Source organism: Hermetia illucens, chromosome 1 (genome assembly GCF_905115235.1).
Source record: "Hermetia illucens chromosome 1, iHerIll2.2.curated.20191125, whole genome shotgun sequence".
NCBI lineage: Eukaryota > Metazoa > Arthropoda > Insecta > Diptera > Stratiomyidae > Hermetia > Hermetia illucens.
In genome coordinates this window covers 167690006-167703391 of record NC_051849.1, presented here as the reverse complement: position 1 = coordinate 167703391, position 13386 = coordinate 167690006, and the positions used below count along the sequence as shown (strand labels likewise).

Sequence of the window (13386 nt, the reverse complement as noted above, 5' to 3'; positions counted from 1 at the left end):
GCCATTCTTCACGAAGAAGCTGGAAGAAGCCATTTTTTTTTCATGAAAATAAAATGGCGACGCTTTCCCGGCTGAGGGTCACAAATTAGTGTTTTATCATCGGCTGGACCTAATATCCGGCACTTCCAACGCTTGTCTCAGGTTTCAGAGTAGGCAAACGAGACCCTGAGCTGCATTCTCTATATTGGTATGCTCAGTAGGGCATAGACTCGTTGAAATGATAGGTGCCGGTGGCAGATATATCCACATTGGATACTGTCATGGAGGTCGTGGATGTGGTTCGTTAAACTGAGGTATATAACCGTCGTCCTTGCCGTAGTAGGGAGAAGGGAGTACTCGGGTGGTGTCTCTCTACCATTCTGTACTGGAATGATCCCCATCCTCGTCTATGCTATGCAACGCATGGTCATCTATGAACGCAAGGGAAGAGGTTGATCCTGCGTGAGTGAGTGGCATCCCTGGGAAAAACGTGTCCGCGGATAGGTCAGAAACATGGCACGATGATTATTTTGCTGCCCAGCTTCTAATCGGACATTGGAATTTTCTACGCTACCTGTACGATAAGCCACAATTTCCTGATTATACGTTCACTTGTCCTTATGGAAGGCGGATCTATACAGACACAGTCGAGTTGCCTCTGGACAATATTATCGGAGAAGCGCGTGAGAAGCGCTGTCAGATGGACAGGTGTTATTGCACATTCCGTTCGCGTTCTCAGATGTATCCCAGCTAAATATATCACGCAAAACAATGACAAGAATCGTAGGGAGTACAAGCTTAAGAGTTGGGCGATAGACTACGGACCAATAATTTGAGATCAAGAAGGTACAAAAGGACTTTTTACTCGCTAGTTTACTCTTCTCAGTATAATCTGCCCGGACTAAGCTGCGGGTATGAAACATACACAACTAACCAGCGCGAAGAAGGAGAACCAAAATGAGATCGCATCCTGATGATTTAGAATGAACATGAACTGTACGAACTTTGTAGCGAACTGGAATTTTCCACTGTTAAAAGACTACGGAAGCTAGGATACAATGGACCAGACCATATACAATAGATGGACGACATTCGAATACTTAACAAACTATTCATCGGAAAAACTTAGGAACGAAGAATGTTGGGAAAACCTCGGGAAAGGTTTATTGAAGAGAAGATTACACACCGCTTCTTGGGCTTTAACATTGGAGGACACGGTGGACGGACCTAGACAACTGGATATTGCTTCTTTGAACATTTTTGTGGCAAAATTGATAATTCTTTTTGATTCCTTTTTGTGCTTCATTCCATAAAAATAAAAAAAAGAGAATTCTAATAACTTTAATCTCCCTCTTCTACGTATACCTTTGTATTTCGGGAGTGGGACTTTCTCAAGATTCCCATCAAAGAAATCCTGTTCAGTCTCAAGTTCAATCGATATATATGATATTAAAAAGAATCGCCTCGAGCTGTGTGCCCTCCATTAAATTCTGCATCAATTTTTCTAGCAAACTTTTGTTTTAATCCCATCCCAAATATTTTCCTTTAGCTTGAATCTTAAAGACGAATGAGAAAATTCAAAAAGGAAACTATACGTGGTACGTGAAAGTGAAAGCAGTCTTTGTGTATTTTGTCTCTAAACATCATCAATCATTTATGATATGAAGACGAGCCGTACGCATATTCCCGTACAAACTTGCTAATTCGTCGTCTGCAGATATGTTTTGTATCTACATACATGGGCATAGATATGTACATATATGGTTTGTTCCGGAGACGCGTAGCTTCTTTGGCGAACCCAATTCCTTGTCCTCCATTTTTCTGTGCTTCATCACATTCACTGCTGCTTTTGATGGATTCCAAAAATGATGAAATGTCGGCTTGAATATGTTTACATTTGATTATATTTACCACCCCCGCATAATACGGTACGTGGGTAATCTTTCTGGTTATGTTTTCCCTTACTGTTCATCTATAAATATATCCTTATGTATATAAAGTGTGTATTCAGATGTATTTGATTTGCTGACATTATGCCTTTGCCGCATTTGTATAGACAATTACTCGGAAGAAACATAATATGACTTCCAATAATGGAAAAATGATAATCGTTCCATGAATCACAACATTCTCCAAAAAAATATATGTATGTAAGTATATGCAGAATCCCAGTTGAATTGGAAGCACGTACTCCTCTTTAAAATGATTTTAGGGACAAGAATACTCTCAAATGAAATAGCTTCTTTGCCGCAAAAATGGTGAATGGTGAATATAACTAATGAGGAATTGATGGTGAGGTGGTTTGGTGAGTGGGCTTTGCAAAGGTATTACATTTTGTTGGCAGGATTTCACGGACTTTCTTGGAAGTTTGCAGCACGTGGGCTGTTACTTAGTTGAATGCGTTTCTTGGCGACTGAGCGTTCAGAAGTGAAATTCCTTTTAATGTTGGTTGTGGTAGTTCTAAAGAAGTGATCCATCACGAAATGTGTGTATGCCTGCTCATTTTGGATCTTTGCGTAGGTATAAATAAATGAATATTGTGGCTTTAGTAGGCTTCTTCTTTATCTAGTCGAATTGGACTGTCCCTGAACCTAGTCGATGTGAGTGGTAATTAAAAACTCAAATTTTCAAGGTGAAACAAGGAGAAAAGCCAATCTGGTCTTTTGAAGTTTTGGAAGGCATCTCATTTGAAATCACTGGCTTTTTAGAGGAGTAAGGGATAAATTTTGGTAAAATGTTTACAGAATAATTCTATTCGATAGGAATACTTCCACCATATGGTAGTGTTGAGAACTAAGCCATGGTTTTGGGCCTGAAACATTGAGTGAGCTAAATGCAATTCAACAATCTCTTTGTTGGCTGCTTCTGTAAAATTGAATTTCTGCTACCAGAAAAAGAGTCTGAAAGACTCCACCTATATTTATGAAGTAACTGTAGTTCAGCGGCATGCGTGGAATAAGGAGTCCTCGTGATCAGTACACACAGATGTTACTTATTCCTCCGACCCAATAAATTTTAATGCAGCAACTTTGGCAGGGAGGACTTACTGGGAATGATGAATTGCCTGTTTTGTCAACCAATGGTTAGCATTTTGTAAGACATCGTTGTAACTGGAGAAAGGGGGACCAAAGGTTTTCTTATACGTAAGAGAATGTTCTCCTTCATTTTGATTTGCAGCACAAGGTTCTGCCTAGGTGGCTATCAAAGCTGTCATAAAGCTCAAGCCCAGAGTTGCTCTGATTGGGCCGCATTCTTTAAATATCAATCACATTTCATGTGTGAAAGGTTTTGAGTAGTCCGTGTCAGACTATTCACTTTAGCATGACACTGACATTCAGTTTTAGATTGTAGTAAATTTGCACAAAAGAGGACACCTTCGATCTAACCTTGCTCATAATAGTGAAACTGCCACAAAATCTGGTAGTATTACGCTCTGTGTTATTTAAACCTATATCGAAATGAAAGGTATTTCGGAGGCTAATATAGTGGCAGCTTCGCCGTGTAGTTTCTGACAACCGCTCCATGGAGAAAAGTTATAATGTTCCACTATCCACACAATTGAACTTGGGAAAGTACTAATTGCGACTTTTCATTTGATGCTCCTTTTCCATGTATAGAGACTCTCCTTAAAGTCAACTTGGAGTGATGCGAGGGGAATTACAGTTGGTACCTTTCCAACTGTAATTCCCCTGAGAAGACCTTCGAAAAAGTGTGGCTGAACCAACAAAACCATGCATCGCTAAAGCATGTGACACGTCCATGCCTAGCAGAAGGCCCAACTACTGGTGGAATGACCGGTTTGTCATTGAGCCAAACAAACGGCTCAGATAGGAATAGTAGATAGTATCGACCAGAAGCAAAGACAGCGCGCCAATAAGAAGGCTCTCAAAACTTGCAAGCTCGTCACCCATTGAAGTGAATATTCTGGATGCTGTGGGAAAAATGCTAGAGCGGCTAATTTATATTAGATTACTCTCGGTTCTTGAGAATCAAGGAGGTCTATCAGATCGGTGTTGGCTTCTAGTTTGCCGAAAATGCAATTGACGGAAAGGGTTGACTAGCAAATATTGCGTGAGAAATGCAATCGTTACGGCCAATTGGAACCTAATACGAGAATCCCTGGCGAAGATTCGTATTCGCGCTTATTTCCTCCTATTGCTAATCGGTATTTAAAAGATTGGATGCTTTAATATAAAACTGATGACGGGCGCAGGAATACGTAGTCTCCGAGGGTGTCGCACATGCTTTCACTGCTGTGGTGAGTTGCGTCAACGATATAATAGTGCTGGTAGTTGCGAAAAAGAAACGTTCGCAACGTAAAAACGTTCTTAGCTGAAAATTGTAGTTTGTGGGTACCTATTTGCTTGGATTAGTAACCTGTATTCTAATAATACAACTAGATACCATAGCGGAGTGCCGTTTGCAGCTCATTATTTACACATCTTCATAGATCTATGAAATAGAATCTATCATTAACGCTCAGGCAAAATATTACAATATAAAAAATCATCTTGCATTCTGATCGAACGAAATCTGTTCTGGTTTCCTATAGCAAGCCCTTTAATTCTTTATATAAGAAGGCTGCGTTAGTACATTGCATCATATTATTGAAGTGATCGTTACCTTTGATAAGAGTATCCAGTTTGAAGTTTGTTACGAAAAAGAGATTTTCTGGAGTTTATGGAGCCTGTGATTGTGTCATACATATTGAATTGAAGCTGACTTATTTTCTCTTCGTTGAAGAGTTTTCCTGATAGTCGGATAAATTGAGTCCCCTTGGAACTCAATGCATGATACGCTACCAGAACTCGTTTGCAATAAAAGTACATTATACGCTGCTTGCTTCTCCCAGTACCCTGACCAAATTTAAGGCTGGTATTTGTGGTCCTTCTGAAATAAACCCGCTCCTGTCCTTTAGCCATGGAAAACTATCCCGTGCAGTCACTCATTACCTTTATCGTCAAAGAGCTGCTTATCCAAAATCTTTAACTCTGATCTTACCCGAGTGCGATTGAGACGCGATTGGCAATGCACTTTGTCACCTGCTTAGAATTGCAGCTTCCAAAATACAATAGAAATATCTACCTACCTGTGGCAAGAGAAAGAAATTAGTCACTAAGACCATCTTTCGCAAAGATTAAAAAAAGGCTGGTGTCAATCTAACTTACTCTCGAAAGTGGCAACTGACTATTCTCTTCGGGGAAGAGCAAAAAAAACGTGAAAAGACCAGACAATTTGGAATGTGCAATCAAATTTCTCAATCGCAATAACATTCATCTTATTGGCCTCACCTAACCTAATGTACTGGAAACCAATTCTCAAATTCGAAAGGTTAACCACCACACTCGATCAAAGTCAATTCAGTCGAGAAGAAGATAGGTGTCACATACAATAATAAATGTCGTATTATTGCCTTTATTGGGGCAGATATCCGGCTGAAGGGTGTTTTAAACCCAGGTTGTTATATAAAGACTTCATCACGGCTTTTTTCAAACTTTACGATTGAGTTATTTCTGAGAATGTGCACTTGATAGAGGTGACTACTCTCTAACACAATCATTCCTTGTTTGTATGAGGACTATCTCAAACTCAGCGTTGAACGATGTAATTCATACTATAAAATCCAACATAAAAAAACGCCATTCAGTACATGTCTGGGGGTTCACACTTCCGTTTTCACTGAGGCGTGGCAGTTTAAAAAAAATGCATGCGATAGACTGGATGGTGATCAGTTGCCAGATCTCCCATCCGGTGCGACAACAGATGGCGGATAGGGTAATATCTATTAATTAAATAAATAAATACATTTTCTTTTCAGACTGTGCATGAGCACAGTGCAGGGCCAAAATGGCTACGGGAAGGATTACCAGACCATAAATATTTATTATATTTATCAACCGCACTGCCCCAGCAGTGAATGTCTTGGCAACCCTCTTTTTCTTCAGCTTTTGCCCCATTCACAAGTGGAGTCGGCTCGTCATGATTGTGCAGTGCTCCATTCGCTGATAGCATTGACCCGAGATATTTACGTCGAATAGTTCTAGACAGGTCACTGCTATTGAGAGTGTTTGTACCTGTTTCATGGGGATCGGTTGTCAAAAATTCAGTTCTATTCAGATTCAATATGAGACCGTGTTCCATGAGGCGATTATTCCATTTTTGGACAAGTTGCTCGAGATTATTTTTGCTATTAGACGTTTGGAAAACATCATCTTCATAAAATAGTGTATAGGCCGCTGGACGTTGGATATCCCGTGTGACAGTGTCCATAACAAGAACAAAGAGGAGTGGTGAGAGCGCGCTCCCTTGATGGACATCGACAATGACACGAAGTAGTTTTGATATACCTGCCACACTTCGAATTTTACTTTTTGTATGTGATAGAGCAGTTTAACCTAGTGATCTAGTTCTTTTGTCGTAGAACATATCAAATTAGCTCATGTGGCACACCGTCAAACGCTTTCTCCAGATCCAGAAACGCAATGTTAAGATTGCGATGTTTCTGAGTAACTGTGCATCATGTAATGCGCCAGTAGTTCCGCAGTTCTTGACAAATCCGGCGTGATTCACAGTTATTTCAACGATCGGGTGGTGATTTGAACATTCTGCTGGATTATCTCTCTTTTTCCACATTGAAACTATGGTACTTTTTTGCCGCTCAGATGGTGTTCTACTTTCCTGAATAACCCGATTGAAGAATTGGCTGAGCCACAGTTTTGGGTCCCAGCTATCCGCATTGCAGAGCTCAGATGCGATGTCGTTCCCTAATTTCATTCGCACTGAGGGTGCCAATATTTGTTTTTAACAATATATTGGATGCATTTACTTGGTCGACCAGTCACCAAGAGAAATCAGGTAGTATTTAGTATAGTGGAATAATTCCAACTGTGCTTTATTTATCTTTTTTCCTGATCTTAGCATTTTATTTTTGTTTTACTGAGCAACACTCCTTTTGCCTGGGCTTAGGACCAGGTGTTCAAATAAAGTAAGAATCCCAAGAGGGAAGTCTAAGAACGGCGGGCTGAATGGAGGTTGCTCGCTGACAAAAGCGACGACACCCACCGTATTTGTTGAAGAGGTGATGCGAGGGAACTGCCTTTTATGTAGCTTATAGCAGAAATAGTTGAGCTGCCCAAATTTGTCAAGGACAGGCACGGCGTGCACCAAGCTAACAAAAACACAGTGAGAGCCATTAGGTTCCTTTATAATTGGTTGGCAGGATGAGAAGAGAGAGAGAGAGATCTCAAAGAAAACCCGATATCTGCTGCCCCATTAAAGTCTGAAGCAACTCAAATGACAAGTAATCGCACTCCCATCGACCTCTGGCTAAAGAGAAGGGTGCAGGAAAAAATGGGCAGTTAAGTTAAGTTAGTTAAGCAGCTGATACCGAAACGAAACCAAAAATTCGGAAAAGAGGAAACATGAACTCTGAATCCAAAGGAACGAAAACAAAAAGGCGAAAAGAAGGCGGAGATAAGAAAAAATATCAAAGCTTACCCAATTTAGTCCGAAGGACCCATTAAGGCGATTTCATTTTTAAGCTGAAAAGATCTAATTTGATCAATACTGTTGGCTCTCGCAGTCAAATTAAAATCTCACTTGATGAGAATGATATAGTGCGTGCCGAAATGAGAGAATGAGATCTATATGCGGTATAAGGACCTCGATGAAGTGAGATCCAGAGCACCGCTTTGCAACAATAATCTACGTTGCCTATTACGCATTCAGAAGGCCGCAATCAGTTTACCAACAGAGGAAGCTCCGAAGTTATTAATTACCGAAAAATTTCGATTTGGATAAATTGTCTGTTACCTGAAAACAGACCTCATTAAAAAAGTGCTTTAAACGCCGCCATACTACCAAGGAGTGTAATAGGGTCCTCAAACGCATTTAATGTAAAGGAAAGTAGTGAAGGCATAACCGGCATTTTACTGCCAGTGATAAATGCCTTGAAATTAGGAAGACGTGAACTTTAATTGGAAAATAAGGTTTATTCAAATCATTTCAAGGTCACCCGGGATTTGCTTGACGACTCATGAATTCGAGGTGGAAATTGCCACTATAAGTGAATTCTACAGAAGCTTTGACTCATAAATTCGGCTGTGGTGGGTGAAAACAAGCATTATATATGTGTACAGTTGTTACGTCCAGTCTCATATTGTCTAAATTTGAGAAGCATCGAGCCTAATGCAAGCGAGCAATCTATTAGAGGCTGGCTGGAATAGCTGGAAATAATTCTAACTTACGAGGGAGATTGTGCGGATAGCTCATTGGTTTGAGCACAAGGCTGTTGTACAGAAGGTCGCGGTTCAAATCTCGCTGGTGGCAATGGGATTTGTATCGTGATTTGACGTCAGACACCAGTCAGCTGCTAAACCTGCTAAAGTAGTGCATCGCAAAAGCAGATAATATACATTCCTCGGTAAAAGTATGAACATTTTAAGGAGGACGCAAAACCGCAAACAGTACATGCTCCATAAAGCCAGCTCAATTATTGATACCAACAATGTATGAATTGGCTGACGGGGAGGGGTGTGCCAGCAAAAGTAGCGTCATCTTGATGGGAGAAATATGATAAATTCTCTAATTGGAGCTTAACATGGAAACTCTTTGCAAAGATTGGTAGCTGTCTCACTACTATTGTAGATAGCTATGTATTTATTAAGCAGAAACAAGACTCTGGTAGGATACCGATGACCGACCGGCCTAAGAAGTACTCTATCTTGTGGATGTTCCACAGGGCTCCGCACTGAGCCCATTACTGTGGAAGATCGTAGGCAATAGTTAATTTAATTTTCTGTCTCGGATGAAACCGCGGTGGTGATGCTGAGTTATACTCATGCAAGATAATCAGTGCTGATCAGGCTTGGTTAGATAGCTCTACACTGACACTGACAAAGTAGTCTTGATTACCAAGCGTCGGAGTTCAGTTTTAAATAACACGTGTAATATGTTTGCAACAAAGCATCCACTGGCAAGAATGGTGCCGATCATTGGTTGGCCCGCATATTGCCTAGAGGTGAGCTCAAACTGTAACTCGCATAAATTGAGTGTGCTGTACAGTGGGTAAAAATCCCACACACTGCCGTATTCGGGCTATTGTCTTTTCCAGATTTCCACCTATTTAAAAAAGAAAAAATAAAACCTCAAAAAGAAAATTGCAAACACCGCAACTGCAACTGGCTAAAATTCGACTAAGAGTTGAAAGTTCTTTAAATATCTCACCCTGGATTAAGAAGCAAATATGACCCTGATATAAAAAGCACAGTCAGAAATTCCTCACGTCTACATTTCACCTCTTAATAAATTTTTATTTGATCAGAACCGGGGTTTTCCTCATCATTCGTAACAATATAATAAACAAATAACATGTTGCTTTTCCACTGTGCATCCTGAACGAACGGGCTCACTCTCTGATTGTAAATTAGTGGCACACTTAGCATCATTATCATTAATTTTGATCTATCTTTTCTCTCTTTCCACATTTTGCAGATGCATCATCCAATTCAAATGAAGCCGGCAGATAGTGAAAACCGCAATGGTAAGTACATATCCTGTTTATTATTAGTTGGGGAGAACAGTAGCTGCACTAGTTACGGCAAAGGCTACATATTTTCCTCTGGCACACAAACATCAAGTATCTAGGATAAAATTTATGTATGCAGCTTCCCGGCAGATCATCCGCCCGCACTTCATGGCATGCAGTCTCCCCATTTCCGTTTTGAAGAGCCCACTGCGGTGCTTACATATGGAAGTTATATGTGTATTTACTAACTCAGTGTCTGTAGATTATTTTATAAAGCATTTTAACGCCATTCATACAGCCAGGGGGTGTTGGATGCGGCCATTGTTTTTCTTGGAAAATATAATTCTCTGTTCCATCGGAAGAGCTTATGTTATAAGTGAATCCGTCAATTTATTTCTTTTCATTTTTGGAGATCATTTTATATTATTCTTAAACAGTTTTAAGGGACAAAGGGTAGTGAACAAGGTCCTCGAAATGGTTTGGAAGAGAATCGTGATTTTAAAAAACGCGCCCTGCAACCTCCAATCAGATAGGCAAATGTAGACGACTAGGCAAGTGTTCCTATGTTCTCCAAGTGGTGGTCAATCTTTATCCTTCACAGTATCCAGTAGGCCAACCGGGTGTATCCTTTTGTAAAGTACACTTAGATTATACTGTATGAAAGTGCATTAAAGTTACATGGTCTGCAACTCATTGATGTGGAGTGGTGGAGCATTTTCCGAGCACGTTCCACTCTCGTCATTCGTCCTGGTAAAGAATTTGCTGAATTTGAAAGTCTTATCATGATGACACATGGTAGTTTGCCAATGACATGCAGAGGAGATTACATTTTTCATCACGCTGATAATTTTTTCTCTCGTATTATGTGATCGATAAATGTATGAATATGATAAAACGTCCTGTCGCATGCTATATGCATTTATATTACAACGTTTTTATCACAATTTTCACGGTATTTCGTGTAGAACGGTGTATGGCATAGCAGTATCCTGTATTGTTACATTTTGGTATGGTAGCAGCTTTGTACAGTGCTTTTCTTCCTAGATGAATATCTGCGGGAATAATAAGTGTCGAGGTTACGTGGTCGATAATGTACTGGGGCGGGAATTGCGAATACTTGGCTAGAAAAGGTGCCCTATGCACCTAAGCTCCAGGGGAAATTCTAAAATCTGCATACTTTCTATCAGCATATTTAATAGATTGACCTAGTTGAAGTTAAATATTTTTATCTGTGGAAGATATCTAAGCTTTACTTGAACTATGACAAATTTTATGCCTACGAATATAGCCCATCATCATCATCAACGGCGCAACAACCGGTATCCGGTCTAGGCCTGCCTTAATAAGGAACTCCAGACATCCCGGTTTTGCGCCGAGGTCCACCAATTCGATATCCCTAAAAGCTGTCTGGCGTCCTGGCCCACGCCATCGCTCCATCTTAGGCAGGGTCTGCCTCGTCTTCTTTTCCTACCATAGATATTGCCCTTATAGACTTTCCGGGCGGGATCATCTTCATCCATACGGATTAAGTGACCCGCCCACCGTAACCTATTGAGCCGGATTTTATCCACAACCGGACGGTCATGGTATCGCTCATAGATTTCGTTATTGTGTAGGCTACGAAGTCGGCCATCCTCATGTAGGGGGCCAAAAATTCTTCGGAGGATTCTTCTCTCGAACGCGGCCAAGAGTTCGCAATTTTTCTTGCTAAGAACCCAAGTTTCCGAGGAATACATGAGGACTGGCAAGATCATAGTCTTGTACAGTAAGAGCTTTGACCCTATGGTGAGACGTTTCGAGCGGAACAGGCTCTGTTGGCTGACAATAACCGTCCGCGGATTTCATCATCGTAGTTGTTATCGGTTGTGATTTTCGACCCTAGATAGGAGAAATTGTCAACGGTCTCAAAGTTGTATTCCCCTATCCTTATTCTTGTTCGTGCTTGTGTTTGACCAGTGCGGTTTGATGTTGTTGGTTGATTCGTCTTCGGTGCTGACGTTGCCACCATGTATTTTGTCTTGCCTTCATTGATGTGCAGCCCAAGATCTCGCGCCGCCTGCTCGATCTGGATGAAGGCAGTTTGAACGTCTCGGGTGGTTCTTCCCATGATGTCGATATCGTCAGCATAGGCCAGTAGTTGGGTGGACTTGAAGAGGATCGTACCTCTTGCATTCACCTCAGCATCACGGATCACCTTCTCGAGGGCCAGGTTAAAGAGGACGCATGATAGCGCATCCCCTTGTCGTAGACCGTTGTTGATGTCGAATGGTCTTGAGAGTGATCCTGCTGCTTTTATCTGGCCTCGCACATTGGTCAGGGTCAGCCTAGTCAGTCTTATTAATTTCGTCGGGATACCGAATTCTCTCATGGCCGTGTACAGTTTTACCCTGGCTATGCTATCATAGCCGGCTTTAAAGTCGATGAACAGATGGTGCAACTGTTGTCTATATTCCAACAGTTTTTCCATCGCCTGCCGCAGAGAGAAAATCTGATCTGTTGCTGATTTGCCTGGAGTGAAACCTCTTTGGTATGGGCCAATGATGTTCTGGGCGTATGGGGCTATCCGGCCTAGCAAGATAGTGGAGAATATCTTATAGATGGTACTCAGCAACGTGATACCTCTATAATTGCTGCACTGTGTGATATCTCCCTTTTTATGTATGAGACAGATTATGCCTCGTTGCCAATCATCAGGCATTGATTCGCTGTCCCATACCTTGAGCACAAGTTGATGAACCACTTGGTGTAACTGGTCGCCTCCATATTTAACCAATTCGGCTGTAATTCCATCGGCTCCTGGCGACTTATGATTTTTTAGCCGATGAATTGCACGGACTGTTTCTCCTAAAGTTGGTGGTGGCAGTATTTGTCCGTCGTCTTCAGTTGGCGGGACCTCCAACTCGCCGATGTTCTGGTTGTTCAGTAGCTCATCAAAGTACTCAACCCATCGCTCTAATATGCCCATTCTGTCGGAAATCAGATTTCCCTCTTTGTCTCGGCAGGATGAGCATCGAGGTGTATAAGGCTTCATCCTGCTGACTTGTTGGTAAAACTTCCGCGCCTGGTGCGGTTGCTCCCTGTACTTTTCTAGTTCACAGACTTGTTGGTTCTCCCATGCTTCCTTTTTCCGTCTGTGAAGTCGCTTCTCCGCTCGACGGAGTTCGTGATAAGTCTCTGCGCGTGCCCGCGTTCTTTGAGAATGCAACATTACTCGGTATGCGGCATTCTTCCGTTCCGTTGCTAGCTTACATTCATCGTCAAACCAGCCGTTCCGACTCCTTTTGCGGCTGGGGCCAAGTATAGCCCATAGATCGGATTAAAATCGAAATAAATCTTTTTCGTTCATATTGAAATTATCTCAAAGCACGAAACAATTCGATAAATGGATTATTGGAGGGGAAAAATTGCTAAAACATATTTCGTGGCATAATCTGTTTTTCGGCTGGTTACATCTATATTGCAGCGCAAGCCCCGCAGCTTTCAATTAGTGCGATCGCTTTGTTTGTAATTTATTCTTTTCATCCAATTTTTATATGAATTGTTGTTTACAAAGATATATATTAAACAAGTGGTATTTGCAATTCGCACCTGGATTTGGCATTTATTTATTTTTGCTTATTTAATAATAACGTGTGGTATTTGAACTGAGTAGGTGGAAAAAGACATTGCCCGATTGTTTAGTAAATATTGAAAGTAGAGCATATGTGAACACTCTTGCTCGTACCCTAGGCTGTTTTTTATTTGCTTTTCCGAATAAACTCGTATTTTGCACTTTTGCTCTATAATACCAATTTTAAATTGTTTGAAATATTAGTTCTGTTAAATCATTGTTCCGCCTTTGTTCAAGGACAATAAAAACAATGTACACCTCGGGTGTTCTA

The 13386-nt window shown here is 41.1% G+C and overlaps 1 protein-coding gene across 11 annotated transcripts in view; it reads left to right on the top strand.

Moving 5' to 3' along the window:
* LOC119656080 (CUGBP Elav-like family member 2) overlaps nucleotides 1-13386 on the top strand; it is a 417181-nt gene that overhangs the window by 288418 nt on the left and 115377 nt on the right. For all 11 annotated transcript variants that reach the window (XR_005249992.1, XM_038062385.1, XM_038062440.1 and 8 more), the window contains one exon: nucleotides 9472-9520. Coding sequence is in view for 10 of the 11 variants with exons in the window: in XM_038062385.1 (XP_037918313.1) it covers nucleotides 9472-9520 (49 nt within the window). In the remaining variant the exon portion in view is untranslated. The remainder of the gene's footprint in view (nucleotides 1-9471; nucleotides 9521-13386) is intronic.